This window comes from Heliconius melpomene, chromosome 19, assembly GCF_056956725.1.
Source record: "Heliconius melpomene rosina isolate 202511_hmr_F chromosome 19, ASM5695672v1, whole genome shotgun sequence".
NCBI classification, from domain to species: domain Eukaryota; kingdom Metazoa; phylum Arthropoda; class Insecta; order Lepidoptera; family Nymphalidae; genus Heliconius; species Heliconius melpomene.
Window position 1 is genome coordinate 1,234,232 of NC_140407.1, and position 22,452 is coordinate 1,256,683.

Genomic DNA, 22,452 nt, shown 5'->3' on the forward strand with positions numbered 1-22,452 from the left:
TTCATAATTTCAAAAATATTATTTCTTCTCCATCTACATCGGCATACAAAGAAAAAAATAGTGTTCAAATAATATTCGTCCAACACTTTCTCAGTTTACGAGGTGACTTTGATTCTCGAAGATCGCGATCATTCAAGATTACGTTCATTTACGACGCTCGAGGTGGTGCCTCTGTAATTTTGATTAAACTTTTTATCTATTCCGATCGTAAATCGTAAATACTTATATTTCAGTTTGTTACTAATTTGTAATTACATATTGTATACAAATTGCATCTGTATGAGGCCATTTGTGGCGCAGGGGCACAAGCGTGCAACTGTAAACGCGACAGGTGGTAGGTTCGATTCCTACTCGAAGGAATGAATTGTTTAATATTTTCATTTCCTCGCTCTATACGCAAATAAAAATAAAAATACGCAATGCCTCCATAATTTCATGGAAAGTAGAGAAGTATTTTAATGGGAGAGTAGAATAGAGTATCTTAACACTAGACTTCCAGGTTCCTTCTGCCTACCCTGATATGTACGAGATACAGCATGGAGCTATAAAAAATATTGTATGTGATAGATGCTTTACATCAATTAAAGAGAGGATGCTTTTGATTGAATGCAGTAGTATATTCAAATTCCTCCTCATATTTCTTCAACAATGTTTATTTGCTGTTATATTAAGGTAATGGTGTTGGGTCACATCACCTAGCACTTGCTTTTTCTGCGAGTAAATGGACAAAAGGTAGAAAACGAAGTAATCTTCAATAATGTTTTTCTGTCGACCAAAGGTGCCAGCAAAGGACCAGCAGTGATTAAAATATTTTTAATTCAAACATTGACCTTTTTTTCCATCATTTCAAGCATCTTTTTATGCATTAATTTCATGAAGCGCCACTTAAACTCCAAGCCATTCACCATGTTGATACTCGAAGGTCCTAAACTCAAAATACATTTATGATATAATAAATTGTTATGATCAATACCTTGACCGGGAAGTAAAAAATATATGGTGGTATCTAATGCCAGCTTTCCACTGGATTAAAAGCAGTATTAGAAATAGTATGAACGCAATTTTGTTTGGTTGGAATTTAAGACGTGAGATAGAAACTCTCGTTTTTTCCACATTCCGTAGGAATATCAAAACATCCTCTCTTATTGTTTTCTTTCTTGGTCCAGTAGTTTCACCCATTGTATGTCGGTCCGTCAGCAATGAAAAAAATTGATACCCTTAACGTCACGCTTTGCCTTCTTGTCAGAGCAAAAAAGTAAAGGTCATTAATTCCCTGTGGGAATAGAACCTACAATTGTCGTTTTTACAGTTACACGCTCTAGCCCTGCGCAACGAAGGCCTCATTAATATATTTATAGGGCTTCTAACTTCCCTTAAGTCTATCTAAGGAAGTTCAGCTCATGTAGAAGTCAAACAGTAAACATAATATGTAATTATAGTACTTTGATGTTTGTTGGACATCCACCAGATTACGGTAATAAATGGCCTGAGTTCATTCTTTATGACACCAAATGTGGCCGCCGTCTGACAAGTTCAAATTGCTTGTATATTTTGTACTTATCGATACTAAACTTTTGTATCTATACAAGAATTTTCTTATTTAGGCTTCCTTCCTAGAATTTATATTAACATAACTTAGCTTACAGTTAACAGAATAGCACAAAGAGACTGTAACTAGGAAATGAATATATTAAATATTTTACTCCCCCGAATGGAAACCCTTTAAATAATAACTATAATAAAAGGATCCCTACTTTACAATTTATTTGTATTCCTACCATTCACAATTCAGAAGGACTTGAACTTCTTAACGACACGCCGTTTCAACTTTTAACTTACTTTACAAGGGTCTCAAAAATAACTATTAAGATACTATAGAGAAGTGTGACTTTTAAAACGAAACATTTTTAGTTATTTTTATTTTTACGCATATCCCGAAACAAATATATTGTCTTTGAAGTGGCGAAACCTAACGCCGTGCTTTATCACGCATGTAACCAAAATATTTTTAATTGAAGTGTTTTGGTCAGTGGGAATAGAACTCACAAACATCGTGAGTAAAATCAAATATTTTTCAATTGGGCCACGATCTTTATGTCTATAATCTATCTAGAGGCTATCGTGGAAAACGCGGCATTTAGTTCCGCTATTTAACACATAATATCTCAGGTTATCTAGGTTTCATTTGCCTACCCTGCTATATGTGGGACAGAGAGCGCAAAATTAGTCTATTAATCTAGATTTTCTGGTAAATTAATACAATTTTTGACAAAAATATTACTTTGACAATATTGAGAGAGCAACTGTTGAACTTCTCGCAGGCTCTTTGTCAAAATGAATTCTAAACAGGCAACTTCCTGTGTTTCTTACATTTATATACAAAAGGTATATAAAAGTAGGAAACACAAAAAGGTCTGAAAGGTCTTGTTAACTTTGAATTTGAAAGTAAGGGCTGATTTAACCTTTACTGCGTGGACTTTTAAGCCGAATTTTTGATAATAAATGTTATTAATGACTAGGTTGTATATTTCTGTTGCTGTTTACAAATTTCCGTTACATAGGAAAGGGAAGTGTTTTTAAGGAAAGAGTGTTGTAACAATAGATTCCCAGGTTCCCCGCTATGAGTGGGTTCCGGTGTAGCTCACAAAAATATTTCGTAAATTCCAATTTATGAACTCGTTTTGAACTTATTATACAATTTGAACTGTACTTTGATGTTTCAAAATAATTATTGTAACATCTTATCATTTTGGGGAATTTCTTATCATTCTAAGGAAACTATTTAGCCCTAATTTATATTCAAAGGTTGTTCTAAACCCCTTTACGTTGTTATACGCAAAAGCTATTATATTAGGTGACAAGTGCGAACGCAATTATTTCTATAATGAATTGTCCTTTTTTCTTTTATCTGGAGGATGTTTTAATATTTTTTATATGAAATTAATATATAATGAATAACATTTAAAAGAAAATTGTTATTATAGACGGAATTTAACAGTGTAGATTGTCGTTTACTTTAAGAATTAAGAAAATATTAAATAATTGAACATTTATAAAATCAAAAACGGTAATACTTAAAAAAGTGATAACTAAAACAAAACAAGTGCTTAATAGTCATGTTAAACGAAATTACAACTTATTTGATTTTACGAGTAATAAATAATTTAAAATAAGGTTTATTGCGATATAACTTTCCAATATTGTTTTGTATGAGAAAGTGAACTTTGCAGAATTATAATGATATTATTTAATGACAAATTGAGATATAAAAAAGTACTTTACAGCTTATTTACTCCGTATATTTCAATGCTCATTATGTTTAAAGTTTGTATTGTGGTGCTCATAAAAGCATAATTATTATTTTGAACGTGATGGCTGTGGATTCGATTCTCAGTGGAGGGGAATTACTTTTATATAAAAAGTATATTAGATTTCAAATTTTGATCACAAGAATTTTTTGAGACTGTAAACACAACGGTTGTAAGTTCGATTTTCACTTTTCATTTTCGGGGAAGTGAATTGTTGTCATTTACTAGTTCTAATTGACAAAGTTCGGCGCTAAACTCCGCCCCATGTTTCAAAATCGAGTAGTGCGTGGGATACGAGTTCTCTACTTCTTTCAACTAAAAAACAATAAACTGGAATATAATTCTGCTATCGTATAAGAGTTTTGTCAGAGAATTTTAATTCCTTTGAACTATAATTTTTAATCTAAACCTCATTAAAATTAGATTGTCACATAATAAATATTTCAAATTGGAACATAAATTTAATTATTAGTTAACAAGATATGGTCGATGTGACAAACACTTTCACGTATATTTCGTTTGTAATATACAAATAGCTTCGGTATTCTTTTGTAGTTCCACAATATGTTATATGGGATCGTAAACATGGTGATTTAAATATTTTAACCTGATTTTATTTCTTGTCGAGATTACAATTTAAAATATATTTTTGAAAATATTTGTTTATTTATTGAAAATTTTATACTATAATTTAAAAATATTGGCTTTGTTCGCTTTAAGTTATATAATATTAAGATAATAATTTATATTTATTTTTGTTTCTTTTTAGCTTCACGCTTTTTAGCTAGATACACTAGCACACAGCGTAGGCAGAGGGAACCTGGGAACTTAGTTTTCCATTTCCATTAAGACACTAACGTTCCTCACTTTTCGCTTCATTCTCGAGGCATTGGTTTGAGTGGCGGAATTTAATGCCGGCCTTTGCCTAGTTACCAGAGCCAGAAAATGCCGAATATTCATTAATCATTTTCATTCTCCCGAATGGAAATCGAACCCGCAACCGTCCCTTTTACAGTCGCACCCATGTGCTACATGCGGTATCCCGTTGTCTTATTTGTTCAAAAATCGTGATGCAATTTCTTCAAATCTATCTTGGTACAATGATGCAATCCCCAATTGTGGATTCGATCCCCACTCGAATGCAATCATTTTATTTCTCCACTCCGGCAAGACATAGCGGGGCGCAAAATATACGATACAAAATTCACTATTTCCGTTACATTTTCTTTGCATCGAAAATAACACTTATATTCTTAAACCAATCACATAATCACTCTATCTAAAGTCGGTTAAGCGTGTGAGGTGCACAAAATTAGTTACCCACAATTTATATATCCAGTAAATCATCTAACAAATAGCGTACACGGAATCAGTCCTCGCCATAAATAACCATCGTTAGCGACAATATTATTTACGAGCGATCTAATTTTAAAGTGAAAATGATAAAATATATTAAGAAAATGCATGATACTTTATTTTTAGTTATTATTTTATTTTCAATATATGTCTATATTAATATTTTAATGGTTAAGAGTTTGTTTGGTTGGTTGCTCTAATCTCGGGAACAACTAAAGAAGGGTAACATCATGTGACCCATTGTATCTGCGGCCATATCTACTTACCTCGAGGACTTACTATTTCTAATTGATCATAAAGTTGATGCTGCAGGTAAATACTAGCTAGTATTACATGTTTCCTTTTTCTACAATTCACGCTTTATATAAAGAGCCTAGTATCAGGAATTCATTGTTATCAACACTGAGTGTTGAGTGATGGAACACAACGTCGCCTTTTTTTCTATTAATTGAATCAACACACTATGTTTTTACAGTACTGCGAACAGTGGGGAATGAAAGTGTTATAATGGGAACGGAGTGTCTTACCACTGGGTACCCAGGTTCCCTCTGCCGACCCTGCTAAATGCGAGATATAGCGGGAACCTAAAAAAAAGAATATAATATATTACACATGACATTAAAAGTTATTTCCACAACATTTACATTCAAACAGTCGCCAGTCCATATAAACTTTTGAAGGGTCTGTAATCAATAAGTAACGACGCAACTTAGCGTCTTTATCGCCCTCAATTGTACTGTAAAACTATCTTTTTATAATTTCATGCGGTTAAAACTTTTACTTGGCATCGTTAGACTGGGGACTGTCGTTAAATTTCGATGGAAAGAGGGGGAGAGGGGTTAAATTTATAGGGAAGGAATTTATTTAGAAGGAAAAAGTCTGAGAACGGAGTGATTTGCTCTTGCATCTTGATTTACCTAGAAAAAAAAATTTTTTTTTCCGCTACACGCTGAATCCCGCATGTAGCAACGTAGGCAGATGGTGCCTAGTGTTCAAATACTTCACTCCCCACTTTCCGCAGAATCCTGAAGGCATTGCATGTTGAGTGGCGGAATTCAGCACCGCGCTTCACCTCGACACCAGAGCGAAGAAAAGAAAATATTAATAAATAATAATTCATGTCCCAGAGTGAGAATTGAACCCACAACTTGTCGGGCTTACAGTGACACGACTGGCCACAAAAAAGATAATATCAAGAATATTTCAAAACTTCTATTGCATGTCATATATTACACTGCAAGTTTATTTCAAGATTCGTATTGCATCACCCAACAAACGACGAAACAGGTGCATCGCGTGATTTGTATCTATTACCCTTAACATATTGTATTAGAACGATACTTGCATACATCATAGAGGTACTTGAAAGCTCTCTAAGCTGATAAGATCCACTTTGAAATAGCGAGTTGTGAAATATGAATAGCTACAATAGGGTTTGGCTTAATATTTCTTTATATATATTTATTTTAATGTTATTATGTGTTTTTTGCAGCTTCATGTTTTTTTTTCTCGCTTATTAAGATACTCCTTTGTACGCATTCGGTATATTCTCGTTTACTTATTGGAACTTAACGCAGCGTTTTGTCTTATCAGAGCAAGAAAATGAAAATAATTAATTCTCTCGAGTATGGATCGAAGCTACAAATGTGCCGATTGAAGTTGATTTTTCTTTTTCTTCTTCACTTTACCATTAATGTTCAATTAAGAACTAGATTAGATTTTTCTTTTGATGGGTATACAAAGCATCTTCATACAACAATATTTAAATTTAGCACTGTATGGGGTACTAGACATCAGAGCTATGTGAGCCGAGAGCTAGGACACCATTTCATTGTGTTACCAGAAAACGTAAATTAAATTAATAGAACCCCCCGATTGGGAATGGAACTCACAACCGTCACGTTTTCAGTCAAACGCTGTACCACAACGATATATTTATTACAGAAAAACAAAAAAGTACTCAATAAAGCCGGGGAAGCGAGCATTTTGTATAATAGAAATGGTAATCACTAGTTGTTTGTCTCGTCGCGCGTCGACGTTGACGGATCGCGGCCAAACTGCATTTAATAAAAGAGATTAATGGCTCTTATAGAAAATGCTAAACTTATATAGAATAACAGAAGTGGTTTTATAATATGAAATTAAAAATAGTACCACGTTCAACTTACAGTTTAAAACATTTTCACAATATTATTACTTCCCATGTTGTTCCCTCGGTCGGAAAAGAGCGCACAGAGAGATGGCAGAGGAAAAAGATTAACAAAATAAAATATATAAATATTTAGAGAATAGAAAAGAAATAGAACACCTATGACTATACCCTACAAAAAGACGGGCAGTGTGAACCTAGAGTTAGGACACTCTGTTCCTCGCTTTCCGCTCAATTCACGAGTAGCGTATCTCAACGTCACGCCTACAATTTACTTCAATTAAATTTTTCCTCCAAAATTTATTTTTTATTATTAAGAAAAATCTCTACAAAAATGAAAGTTTCTAAGCGTTATTTCAATTATGCTTACAAAGGAATATTAAGATTATATCGCTAAGAAACGTGTTTTAGATCACATCTTAAATTACTGTAATTAATTATGTTATAATGTTTTATTACTTAAATTTGAAATTTATGTTCGTAGAAAAGAACTAGGTTTAACTATACACGACTTATCTATATATATAAAATCGAAAGGTCACTCACTCATCACGAAATCTCAGAAACTACAAGTGCTAGGAATCTCAAATTTTGCATAGGAGTTACTTATAGGACGTAAGGTGCTCGTTAAGACGGGAATTTGCAATATTCGACTTCTAAGGGGTAGTTCGTTACTACAAATGCTAGAAGTCTCAAATTTTGCATAGACGTCACTAGGACGTAGCCATGGAGACAGAAATTAATAATAACATAGTTCACGCGGGTAAAACCGCGAGCGGGCCGCTAGTTTATAGATATAATATGCATTCTATTCTATTACAACAAATTTGTTGAATTTTTCATTAATTTTCTAAATAGTTTACTTTCTTCTTCTGTAGTCGGTCTCCCTTGTCCGAGGGTCGTCGTAGTTTCGTCGCCGAGGGCCGTAGTCAGCATCAGGTTACCATAACAGTATAGTACTTAGAAGATGACGATTCCAAACCTCGGTTAACTTTTAATAATTATTAAAAATATAGCGGGCTATTTCTAAAAATAACTGTTATTTTAAAAGCTGGCGGAAGTGCTTCATATTTTTATAACCCTTTTCTTTTCTCCATAAAATACAAAATACTTATAAATATAAAAATATATAATATATAAAGTGACTAATTTACCTATTTTAAATAGTTTTCTAATATTCAAATATATCTGTAATGGGCCAAGCCACCTGCCGTACATTTTTACTCGACTCACCTGACGTCACGTTGAAATGAAACACACTTCCCCTTGTAGATTGAACTGTAAGTAAAATAACTATTTTGAAGGAGAAATTCCTTAGATTTTTCTCTAATTTTCCCACACGTTACGGAATAAACAGCATTTTCTCTGGTCTTTCTATGTTTGCTTTTTTAACTGTTTTCTTGTTTAAAAACACCAGGAACGTTGTTTCGAAAATGAAGCTACTTTGTATTTATGCCCGTTGTATTAATTATATTGGAGTCTTTCAATGTGTATCAGTCTTATAGAATTTCTTTGTTCAACTTCTGGCTGTATCCTCCATATAGCACGGTAGTCAGAGAGGATCTAGTGTTAAGATACCCCGTCCGTTCCGCCGAAATTTTGAGGCATTGTGTGTTGAGTGGCGGAACTCAACGCCGCACTTAGATGTGCTACCAGATAGATAAAATGAAAATTTTAAATACATTTGCCTGAATGGGAATCGAACCCAAAATACACTTGTGCCCGCTGCAACGGCCGTAACATAAGATAATTACAAATATTATATATGTTTTCCTATTTATCTTTTTTCATAATGTTATTTCTAGGAAAAACTAAAACTACTTCAAAGTTTTCTTTTTATATATTTCGAACGTCGATACCACGAAAATAGTGGGACAAGAATAACTTACGTTTATTTATATTTGTTTTCTAACTTCATAATTCATTTTACAAGAAAGATTTACGAGTGAGTGGATTGTAAACATATCGCTTTCAATATATGAGTAATGAAAATTGCTATACTATTTTTGTTGTGTGGAAAAATTCGTTATAATTTTTCATCTATTTAAATTTTATTTCATATGCTTATAAAAAATTAGCTTAATAGGAAGAGGAAACCACGTGCTAAGACACTCCGTTCTCCACATTCTGCCCAATATATCAATGTGGCGGAAGTCAAGTAGAGCGAGGAAATAAAAATAATTAAAATATTTTTGCTATGTTAATAAACTTGAACGTATTACTAACTAACTATTTACTTTTTCAGTAATATATAACTATTAATATTTTTTAAATATTGTACTACTATCAGTAGAACGTCGTATTTGTAACAATAGTTGTGAGTTCGACTTACATGGAATTTTACGTTCTTTCAGCTTTATGCATGCAAAAGATCTGTGTATCAGAGTAGAAAAAGAAAATAAATTAAAATTATATAGATATAAAATAATACTAAAAGGAAAATAATGAAAATTAAATACAAAACATATCCAACATTTATTTAAATGTAGCACATAAAGAAGGCAGTGTGGATTACAATGTTGAATACATGAACTAACGTATATTTTAATATAAAATAATCTAGTTATTAATAATAACAAATTGTTCTACGAATATAATATATTAATAATGCTATTGTCATATTTTTACATCGATGTATAAAATTGGAATCTATAGGAACTTACAAGGTAACAGGGTACAAAGATTGATTCTTAGCGTATAAGTGTATGTAGAATGTTTTTACTAAATTCATATATATTATTATATTTCTAGTAGGGTAGGCAGAGAGAGCATAGTGACATTCCGCTCCCAACTTGCCACACCATTCCGCGTTTAGAAGCAGAATTCAACGCCGCATTTTGTTGACCAGATCGGGGAAATGAAAATAATTTATTGAAATCCTATTTTACATACTATATGTCCTATTTTACATTCAAATACGTGATTCTAAATCAGAAGTTGTAGTACAAAGTAGATACATACACATATATGCTAAGCGTGTATTGCAGAGATTTTAATTGATTTTTATTAATAAATTATCTGAAAAAAATTCTTAGATATTTCTCAATTTCATTAGTCCCATCCTTTAACTGCCTGAAAAAAGGTAAGCAGAGTGACCTAACGCTAAGTGCTTCCTACGAGAATTCATAAATATAAAAAAATACTTTTTTTAGTAACAATTGTCATTAAACCTGCAATACACGTTAACTCTAAATAAATGCTTCAGTTGGCTCGCAACCATTTATTTATATACATACAAAACTACGTTAAACAAAACTCTCATTACTTTTAAAGTCGTATACAAATATATTTTTACTCTCTTGCGCTGGAACGCAAACGAACCTGTTCCTTTCACACTTATCGCTAACGTCTAACGTTACAGAATATACATTATTTGTTTTAACATCTAAATTTAATATCTGTATTTGTTTATTGTTCTCTGTGCTTACATCACTATCGATATTATCGTGGACATCGACTTGTACATCACTAGTGCTAGTACCATTAGCTATAACATTATTACGTTTGACGCTATCAAAGTTTATTATATCACCCAAATTATCATTCAGTTCGTTTAAAGCAGCGATCATTTTCATACTATTACGTCGAGTGTTTTCAACGTTTATTATTTCACCTATTTTGACCTGCTGCACTTTTGTATCAAAAACTTCTTTTACCTCTTTTAATTTTTTACTGTCTCTATTAATGAAGAATTTCTGAGAAGATGCTCTGTTACTATATCTTCTCCAAAAGGAATCGGAAGTATTTTGGCTGCTGGAGAAGCCAGTTGAGGTTGTAGTATTAAAAGTATCTCTCCTTTGCATATTTTCCCTCAAATTCCTACTACATCTCATTAATTTATTTATTCTCAACAATTTTACAAAACCTTCTCTAAATTTTGATGACATTAAATTGTATAATATTGGATTTATCGCCGAATTTAAATATAGCATAACTCTACAAAAATATAATAAAATATAATAACCGTCTATACCTAACGACAATATTGTCTCTGGTGGGAATACAATGATCCATAGAGTGAGAGCTTTGAATGGTAGAAGACATATGAAGAATGACAGAACGACTGTACCGAGCATTAGTATTACTTGCTTACGATATCTTATGACATTACCAGCGTTGCTTGGATTTTTACTATGCTGTGATATTATAATTGGGTTCTCCATCAGGTTCTTCGCGATGACACTGTAGAGGACCAGAAGCACGCCGAGTGGTATGATGAAGAAGACAGCGATGATAAGGATGAAGAATAATGCTGACCAGAAGGTATCAGCTTGTGTTAAACAGACAGGTACTTCGGTGCCATCTTGGTATTTCTCATGAGTGAAGGTAGCGACTCCCAAAATTGGACTGTGGATAGAAACGACATAATTAGATTATCAAATATTGAATATATTATGTTTTTGTTTAGTTCTATTTTAATCATACGATTATAACAAATAAAAGGTAAGTCCTAGTAAAACGTATGAAATATCAGTAGTACTGGTAAAGGCCTATACATTTAAAAGTAAGCAGCACGAGCAAACACTCGAGTCCTATGTAGAACTTAACTTACTTCTGAGCTATAAAAGTATTTTTCCTAAGAAGAAATCGAAACGTTTATGAGTTTTTCCTTTTAACTCGATTGTATTAGCGAATGTATGTAAAACAAATGAATCTGAATTACTTGAGGGTGGTTCATCAAGAGGTAAGTGTATAATTCCTTAGAAGTGAATAAATCACCTACTACTAATTATCTCTAGAACAAATTGTATTGTTGTTTCTGAATAAACAATATATTTAAGGTTATATATGTTATTTCAGCTTTACGTAGGTATAGAATATCTACTTTTAAGGCACTCCGGTCTCCACTTTCAATAATTATTTATTCTCCGTGTCTGTGATTTGAATATGAACAGAATAAAACGAGCAAAGTTCCTTACAAGTGATAATTTCATTGAAATTGCAATATACAAATTTAACTACTTTTATACATAATTATATATCATTTACAGAGTATACTATATACATTTATTTATCTGTAATTTGCAAATTTAATTATCATTATTGAATATGTATAATTAACTTCACGGTCTATCCTGCATATGACAGGACAGGCAGAGAAAGTCTCCGAACATTCTGTTCTCGACTTTCCGCCCGAAATAGAGATATTACAAATTTCGGAATTCAAGCCTCATATAATTTAAATAAACAATTTGATAATAACATATTTTTCAAATCAACTAAAATAAAATGTTATAAAAAATATTATTCCGTATTTTATCGCAGTTTTAGTCAAAAGTTTCACCCGTATTTGGGTGACAGACATACATACAGACCACCCAGCTTCAAGAGCCACATGTAATGGGGTAATAATGTTTCGCACAATGTACTATAAATCGGCGGCGTTCGATGGACAATGCAGCGTGCATTCTTTGTTCGTGAGTGCGGTCTGCATGATAAACTTTGTTGGAATTTGCATATGGTCTGAATTTATACTATGTAATGAGTATTGCCTCTGTAGTACGGTGAAACGGATAGTTATGGGTTCGATTCACGTTCAGGGGATTTCTTTTTCATTCTACAGCTTACAAAAATAAACTACGCCGTTGCTAGCAGCTACTCAGATAGTGCCATCTCGATTTTAAAGATTTTTTTGGAAGGTAAAATAACTGAAGGTAAAATATATTTTTTAAATTATATCGATCTGATTAAAATATTTAAATTCAAATACTATAATAATTAAATCACTTCGTTCTCTCTCAGTCTTATATTCAATATTAATTTTCAAAAAAAAATAAAACTTTAGATGATGTTTTATATGCGTGTTTGTTTCTCAATTCAAATTGACCTAATAGATCTAGTTTACTAATTCTATATTTTAAATATTTGCACCAGTGGAAAATGAAATGAAAATTTTTCTAGCTCCACGCTGAATACCGCACATATCAGGGTAGGCAGAGGGAATCTTGAAACTCCCTTCCACTTAAGACACTTCCGTCTCACACTTTCCGCAAAATTCTGGAGACACTCCGTCTCGAGTGGCGCAACCAAATGAATTTATAAGCATCACTTTCAATTTATGACACAAACATAATGGAGAAAAAAATATTCAACTTACCAAAATTATCTGGAAAAGAATTATTTAAAATTAATTATATCATTTTAATTATTTTTTGGGATATTATATGTATCTATTATATAAGTATAATTCAATTTATAACTTGTGATTACAGGAGGCATATTTTTTCGAAGTCATTATTTTTTTGGGCGTTACAAGAATTGAAAAAAAAAACTTATAATTTTAAATTTTTTAACATTTTATAATTTTAACGAATATAAAATTACAATATTCTTTTTAGTATAAAAGAAAGAATTTCTCTCTTAGACCTAATTAAAATAATCAAAAATATTTGCGTCTGTAACAGCTTTGACAAGAAATAAAAATAAAACATCAAACAACATTTTTTGCGTTCGCCATATAATTTTCTTCAACAAAGCCAATCGTACAACTAATTTATAATCTAGATAAAGTATTCCATTCAATATTTTGGTCCACATAATCAGTATACACGTAAAAATTGATGAATCCTATTCAAAAAAACTTCAAAAATAAGCCCCAAGTTGGATAGTTTCCTACATTTAGACACTTCAGTTTTATGGAGAAACTTTTCGCGATAAAGTTCTCTGTACACAAAATTAAGTTCATCACACGAAGCTCTCTGGGAAATCATAATCTACGCTTTTAGACTTTTGGAAGCCAACGACGCAATCCACTTTTATTTTTTGGTACGACACACACTTTTTATTAGGGTCACCCTCAATACTTTTCGCTTTAGTGCTGTTTATTAAAACGCTACGTCTAAGCGATAGGTTTCGAGTTGATTCTAATTCGATGTCTGATTTGTTTCTAGAACTAACTGTGGAATGTCCGATGAACTTCGCTGTATCTCCCCTGGACTCCTTCTTGTCGCTTAGAACGTCTTCTAACATGCTGCCTTCACTCCTCATTCTATTGATCACTTTCGTCTTTGGATTTGAACAGACAGGAGCTGATTGTTGCCTTATAAATCGTCTGTTCGAGAACATTCTATCGAAAAATCTATTAGTTTCGTCCTTACTATCTTTACTTTCAGATTCTGTGTCACTTTTGTCTAAGCTACTTCTATGAGTAAACAGCTTCTTCAAGCTGTTCGTCGTTCTAGATAAGCTACTGCTTGTCGTCGAACCATTCGTCATAGTTCTCTGAGCTCGCCTATTCTGTGTCTTTTCAGAAGATTTTTTATAACAGATACATACTTTACAAAAACCTATACGAAATTTTGATGACATTAAATTATATAAAATAGGATTTATAGCGGAATTTATGTACAGCATTATTCTAGAAAAATATAATAAATTATACCACTTTTCCGGACTAATGTTATCAGACAGCTCGGAAGGAGTAATTATGATCCACAAGGCGAGAACCCTGTATGGCATTAAACAGAGAAAGAAGCATAAAACTACTGTCCCAAGCATTAATATAACTTGTTTTCTCGCTCTAGCGTTGTAAGGATCTACAGTCTTATTAAGCACAACTTTTGAGGCCGCTGATATCAAATTTTTGGCAATAACAGTATATAAAACTATGAGAATGATTAAAGGGAAGAGGTAGAGGAAAATGATGACCATGACGAAGAAGGTGATTTGCCAGAAAGTGACAGCTTGAGTAAGACATTGGTAGAAGGTCCCATCCAGTCTCGTGACGGTGTGCATTTCAGCAATCGCCAGGATTGGGCTGGAAAGAAGAAAAGTTACTATAAAATTCCTAATTATTTACAACTATCTACAATACGTCGGTTGTCGCGGTCAGATTGGTACAAAAGTGCATATAATAAATAAGAATTACTAATGTTAATGTTAAATAGAATATACTTTTATTAAATTAGTGAATCAATTTAACATTTTTTTTTGTTAAATTATTATTATGAAGTAATTATAATAAAACAATCAGACCACGACATAAACAATTATCTAAACTGTTTTCAATAAGATCATGAAATGAAAATAAAGGACAAAAAAAATACTGACGAATTGTGAAAAAAAACACCAAGTTAATTACAATATGTGAAGTGCTGTAAAATTAAAATAAAAAATATAATATTATTATATAAGGAAATAATCCTAAATAATATATGTATAAAATAAAGAGAAAAATAAAATTAATACAGACAGACAGTGCGAAAGCTCGTGACAAGTGCCCAAAAACAAAGCGCTCCGTACACATAGATAATTTGAATACGTACGAACCTTGTATCGTAAAGGGTTCTTATGAAGCTCTTTTAGTAAGCTTTTAAATTCCTATAACACTTTTACTGCGTCCTTTTTCCCGTAAAAGTGTCACTTGCAAATCACTTCCACAAAGAACCAAATAAATAATTGTATACAATAGATATTATAAGCGGTTTTCACGACTGACATATATAATATGTATATTTTAATATGTCAACCTAATTGAAGAATGTTGCTTATAATTTTTTAATATATAACACACCTAAAGTATTATTAGTAAGTTATATCAAATCAGTTTCTTATGACATTTTTCTATATTGCTCATTTGGTGCAACAATGACGTATTTGCAGTTTTTGATGAAATGTAAGAGACAATCAAAGTAAATAGTCTTTCCGAATTCATTACTGACATATATTTTTTTAAAAAACTTAAACTTATTTATATATTATTTAATATTATTTAGTTATGTTAATTATGTCTTTGTTGTACCAAATGAGCTATATGATGTGTTTCTAATATTAGCATTCAAATTATTTTTAGCTTAACGCTGTACTTGGGTAGGCAGAGAACCTGGAAACCTAGTGTTCAAATACTCCGTGGTTCTATAAGTCACTTCTATATCCCACTCCCCGTCAAATTCTGGAGACATTGCGTGTTGAGAGGTGAACTCAACTAAGAAGTAATTTATCCAGTTTTTAGGTCTAAACTGGGCAAAAAGTGGAGAAGGAAGTATCTTAACACTAGGTTCTCTCTGCCAACCTTCTATGCATATAGCAGATATGTATCTCGCATGAGAAATTTAGAAAATATAATACGATGTTACGTTGAGCTCTGCCACTCAACTCACAATAGTTCAAAAATTAGGTGGAAAGTGGATAACAGAGTGTTTTAACACTAGGTACTATATACACTGTTGTATGGGGGAAACAGTGTGAACTGATATTGGAACAAATTTTATTAAACTCAACACAATACGTTTGTATCTGCTGTAGTATTAAGTGTGAATATCCTAGAAATTCAATAGGAAGCCATTTATTCTACACCATTTGTTCACTTGAAGAATGTGCTAACATGTGCCAACGCAAATCGCAATATGGTCCAGTGGTCCATAGTACTAGGAATATATTTGGAAGTGGCACTATAAACTTTTTACTACTATAACTAATGTATTTATTAAGTTAATTTTCTTTTGTGGGATACGGAAGTGTTTTAATGGAAGTAGATACTAAGTAGGTACTGAGGGATACGAATTAAAACAAATAAATGTTTTCTTTAGTAACACTGCCTATATCAGAGTTAGGTCAAGACACTTTATTCTCCACTCTCCATCTAAATTAAAGAATAAAGTGGGGGAAATCAACGGTCGGGAAATGAACATTTTCCACGAATGCGATTCGTACCTACAAGCATTACGTTTAAGGACAGACGCTATCACACTGAGTCTAATAGCCTTTATTTATTGTTTTTCACCTTTATATATATTTTTATTACGGAGTCGATGAGGGGACTTTATTTATTGAACAATCAATATGTAAAAAAATCGTTTTATATATTCTTTAAGTAATTATTTGATAAAATCAGTAAAACTGACAAAAATATAAAATTAATTAAAGATTTTTAGTGCCGCTGATTAAGAAGTACGGTCAATATAATTTTAATTTCTTTAACTACATAAATATGAAATACGTAAAACATATTCAACAAGTAAAGAAATAAGAAAGAAAAAGTTTCGTTTATTTTTATTTTACATTGCCACTTCTAAAACACTGTAAAAGCCTGCAAAGCATCGCATTAAAGTACCACCATCTATTATTTACGGAAGAAACCAATATATCGGACAGTATTAGCTCGACGTTAATACATAATGTATATTAGATAGTGTTTTTCTAATAAAATTGCTGCATTAGCTCTTTGTAGCGTATGTAGTAGGTACATATTTTTTTGTTTCCCGATCTATCCCGCATTTAGTAGAATAGGTAGACAGAATTTAGTATCACGCACACGCCGTTCCCCACACATTGCCCAATTTTCGAGATTTATTGCGTGTTGAGTAACGGAACTCAACGCCGCGCCGTGTCTTCTTATCGAAGCGTGATAATAAAAATAATTATTTCTTTCGAATGGTAATTTCCAGTCAAACGCTGTAGTACTGTGCAATGACGGCCTATATTCTTCTTTATCTCTTTCATTTAATACGTTGATTCTTTTTATTATGATGATTGATAAATATTTGGCCGTTCCCAGAATTGAACCCGCGACCAAATATATTTGTCTATTTTCGTAAAAGCAACACGATGATTGTGGATTCGATTCCCATTCGGAAAAAAATATTATTTTCATTTCCTCGTTCTGTTAACGACATTGAGTTTCGCTTTTCCGCATTACTAAGAGCGACAGGGAGTTACTCGCCCGCTACTCACCACGCAGTATCTCGAAAATTGGGGCGTGGGGAGCGGAGTGCCTTAACACTAGGTTCCCTTTGCCTACCCTGCTATATGAGGGATATAGCGTGAACCTAAAAAAATCATCTATATGATAACAACTCCATATAAAAGTCCTCTAGGAAATATGAAATTAAAAGTTCATCTTTTAAATTGTAACCGTAGTTTCTTATTGGAAGGAAAACTTGCAAACTACTTTAACTTTGTAAATCACAATTTATATATGGGAGATTAATATTATTTTTACAGGATATTTTATTGCACTACGGCGGTGTCTATTTTTATAATCATTTATCTTTCGATTATTATAAAGTAAGCAGTCGTGGTGCAGTGGGACATTGTCTCAATGTAAGCCTGATGGTTGTGGGTGGGTAGGAATAAAAGAAAAATTATATTTGAATTATATTTAATCCCCGTTAAGGTTATCTGGCATTGTGTTCCACCACTCCACATTCAATGCCACGAAATTCAAGCGGAAAGTGAGAAACGAAGTGGATCAACACTAAGTTTCCTCTATCACTCTTCTTTATGAGAAAAATATCAATTCTTGTTTTAAAAAAATCATAATGTGATTTAGCTCTATATTTTTTATTAAGCCTGAAAATTACCTAAATATTTTTGACACTGAGGCTATCAATTTTAGTTTAACAATATTATAACGGCGCGACTCACTTGTTTTCATTCATGTCCAAAATTTACGAGGGTCCTTTATATAATGTATGAATCTTAATAATTGTGTGGGAAAATAATAAAATGATATATTACCGAGGAATTTTTTTGTATAATATTGGAACTTGGTAGTAACCATTTTTAATTTTTATAAAATAGGTAAGCAGAAAAAACTTAATGCTAAGACACTCCTTAACTTTTCGGCCAGTTTTCGAGACATTAGGTTTAATGTGTCGGAACTCTACACCGCGCTTTGTCTTGTTACCAGATCGAGAAAATTAAAATAATTCATCCGCAAATGGGAATCGACACCACAGCCGACGCGTTTACAATCATTCACTGAGTCGCTGTGCTACGACGGCCTCTTTTACGACAATTTATTAATATTAATTTATTTAAGTTAATTTTAATTAATAAAAGAAGACAGCAACGCCAATGTTCAACACTAGTATCGAAATATCATTAAAAAAAGAATCAGTTTATTTGAATAAGAGAACGTAAAATCATAAAGTCTGCCCACTTTCAAGCTTTTGCCGCCGATGTCATTGGAAAATTAATTTTTATTTACACTGTGAATTGGTTTTCGATACCAATAAACGACATTTCGTTTAAAAAATATTGAATTGTTTGTAGTATATTTTGATATATCTACAATCTTTTTTGTTTTAACGTTATGAGACCTTTCCCGTATTGTTGGTTCCCTGACTTAACGCCGCACTTCTAGAATCGCGAAATGAAAACAATTAATTTTTTGTAAGTTTTGTATTTCTACTAACATCTAGACTAACACTGTCACGTCAATAATATTGCAGTCTCCATATCACCTCCTTAGAGAAAAGTTAACTAGAGTTCCAATTCAAAGTTTTCAATGTCTATATTTTACTATTTTATTTAAATAAACAGATTTTTTAAATATAAACCAAAGTCACAGTATAACAGATTCGAACCCACAATTTATGTTTCAAAGGCAGCCTGCGCAACGATAGTGAAAAAAACAAAAATAAGAAAAGATGTCGATAAAAATGTATATAAACGTAATCTATACTAATATAATAAAGCGGAAGAGTTTGTTTGTTTGTTTGTTTGTTTGTTTGTTTGTTTGTTTGTTTGTTTGTTTGTTTGTTTGTTTGTTTGTTTGAACGCTAAGATCTCTGGATATACTGGTCCGATTTTCATTGTTTTTGTTTTGTATGAAAGCTGCATTCTTCAGAAGTGCTATAGGCTATATAACATTACATTACACATATAAACTAACATATTTTAAAGTACTTTCTAATTTGACATGCAATTTATTCTGCCATGTTAATAACAACCGTCGCGTCGCTACGCAACCGTTACCGCGACATTTTGATATTCATCCTTATGAAAATAAATATAATAGTCACTATTAACATTTTATCTAGATTGAAATTATAGTTTACTGTATAACATTCTAATAAATAATTAAGGAGATGTCACTGATTCCAAATGACCTAGCCTACGGGCGGCACAGTATGACCGACGCGAACGGGCAGATGACGTTGACGGTTTTATAAATTTTCATACATTTTCGAACTATTGTAAATGTTTATGTAATTATTTGCTGTTTATAATTAATTTAAGCTACACTTTGGTTCTCTTCTTATTTGATTTGATATTGCCCGCTAAAATTATCCTGCTTAATAGAGAGAAATGTTTAGTTATTTCGTAGAGTCGATATCTATGTAGGTACGCACGCACGGAAAACTTTAGGTACTTTTTTCTAATATTAAGAATATCTATCCTTTAGTTACTTTTAATCCTTTTGTTGGTTAATTTCAATAACTCAGATATTTTTTTCTAATAATGTGTATCTACTTATTATTCTTTTTGATTATTAAACTTATATTTTCTTACTAATTCTATTGAAAATTGAAAATAATTTAATGAACATATTTAATAAATATTCTTATAGTTGAAGCAGGCGTAGCCGCGTCCGGGTCCACTAGTATGAATATAAATGTATTTTAGTTTTGATTACCAAATTTCATCTATAATCTACATTTTACATATAAATAGGTAATAATAACGAAAATTTACGATCAACCAACCTTTTTTAACGAAAAAACTTTTCCCTAACTACCTCCAAATGGGACTAAGTAAAAAGGGATCAGCAAATTTCATACTCTATTAGTTTCTGAAATATTATGTTTAGTGTCAAAATAACAAGCTAATTTATTTCGACTGCCCAATTCTATCTTTTTGTGGAGAAACTAGAATATTATCTTTTGAAGAAAGTTTTATAATTTCGAGATACTTATAAATAGATATATTAGTATGAAAAGTATTACTGAGATTTAATATAATGTGGCCCTTATAATAAAGGCGATACTTAGCTTCCTTTTTTGATAATATAGCAAAAATATATATAAATATAGTGTCTAGATCTCTTACCAGTTGTGGCGCAGTGGCACAAGCGTGCGACTATAAACGTGACATGTTGTGAGTTCGATTCCCACTCGAGTAAATGAAATTTAATATTTTAATTTCCCCCTCGCCGTAATGGTAAATCGCGGCGTTGAGTTCCCCCACACAACGCAATACTGCAGGATACAGTGTGAAGCTAAAAAAATATTCTGCGCGCTACCATTTTTCACATTTGAAGGTTCAGGGGACGTCTTCGTGACTTGAATAAGCGCGGGGTGACCAGAGAAATCTTAGTTGAAAGGAACTTCCTTCCCCACATTGTGTCCAAATTTCTAAAGGATTGTGGGGTGGAACAACACCGCAATTTAGTAGAATCTCAACGCCGACATTTCGTCTTACCAGAGCGGGAAAATGTAAATAATTCTTTATCCTTACTGGGAATCGAATCCAGAGCCGTCGAGTTTAAAGTCAGACGTGCTACTGCGCTACAATAGTCTCATAGAGAGATATCTCAACTTAAAACTATCCCCGCTTCTATAAATTTCGCTAAACAATTAAAACTTGAACTATACTCGTATGCTACTAACAAAGTAACAAACCGAATTGGACGCAATTTGTCCCACTTGGAAAGTTTGCCCGGATTCTTGATGAATCCAGGGACTTACATACATCATTAGATGCAGTGAAAGTTACTGAGGTACAGTGGCGCAGACTTTATGATGTCGGTGGTAAGGAGTTCGATAATAGTCGGTAAATATAAAATCATTCGATCCTTATTCGCGAAAATTCATTATTATTATTCATCATTATTTTTTCGTTATGTAAAGACAAAGCGTCGCGTGGAGTTCCGCAACACAATATACAATCTCGAAATCGGGCTGAAAATGAATAAAAGAGTATCGTAACACTAGGTTCTCCCTGACCTCCCTGTTATACGAACGAAAAAAACGTGGAGATATTTTTTAATCCACAAACATAATCTATTATTGTAAAAATAAATACACTAGAGACTAATATTATAGAGATAAAAATATATTAGTGAAAATTGCCCAAATCGTTACGCTTTTCAACATTACGTTCTACAAAAACGTTGGCTTAATAGCTCCCAAGACATCGAATACATTAGCAGAGTATTGTGAAAGAAATGTGTATTACTTATAATATACTAGCTATTCCTATCCTACTTTGCGTGGATATTTTAATTTAAATTCTTCATACTTTTTATATTTAATTCTTTCGAAATATAACAATGTCGTCATTATTTCACCAAATGGGTAGTATAGATACCTAATATATGTTTTCAAAACATATTTATTATTTCTGAAGACAATCTTCACATATATTATTTATTTTGTAATAGAGCTTGAAATAACTCAGTCATATATTACTCTCCGTTTCCCGTCTCCGTCCCGTGTTGAGTATAGGACAAAACTGCTCTACACTAAACCTTGTCGATCAAACGAAAACATTTCCATTTTTTTATTTAATCATGGGATTCGAATCATAGACCAATGTGTGCATCAATTTACAGATTCACGCTTTATCCCGCATTGGCACGCATAAAGAACCTAGTGTACATTTAAATTTACTCCTGAAATGAAACCTCATTGCTGTGATTTCTATTAACAGAGCGAGAGAATGAAGATAAATGAAATATAATCATTCCTCCAGCTGGGGATCGAACCAACAACCACTACGTTTGAAGTCAGTCGCTGTCCTACATAAAGGAGGGAAAAATGCATTTTTCATTCTTATCTTTACACGGAAATTGGTTTGCAAAAGACAATAAGAGGATATCCTTACTACTTTTTTATCTAGAAATTATAACTGACAGTTACATATATAGCGCCCTTACAATGTTAGAGTACTTTGATGCCTACGGTTTATATTTGA

General features: G+C 32.3%; 1 protein-coding gene across 3 annotated transcripts in view; it reads right to left on the reverse strand.

Annotated features, from left to right (window-relative positions):
• Nucleotides 1–9,269: 9,269 nt before the first annotated feature.
• Nucleotides 9,270–22,452, reverse strand: part of LOC146528236 (thyrotropin-releasing hormone receptor-like) — a 67,578-nt gene continuing 54,395 nt past the window's right edge. For 2 of the 3 annotated variants that reach the window (XM_085202578.1, XM_085202579.1), the window contains exon 4: nucleotides 9,270–11,160. In XM_085202578.1, coding sequence (XP_085058704.1) covers nucleotides 10,059–11,160 — 1,102 coding nt within the window. In that variant the 3' untranslated portion in view covers nucleotides 9,270–10,058. Of the gene's footprint in view, nucleotides 11,161–13,249; nucleotides 14,570–22,452 lie in introns of those variants that run through there. The other variant, XM_085202580.1, reaches the window with a different exon arrangement.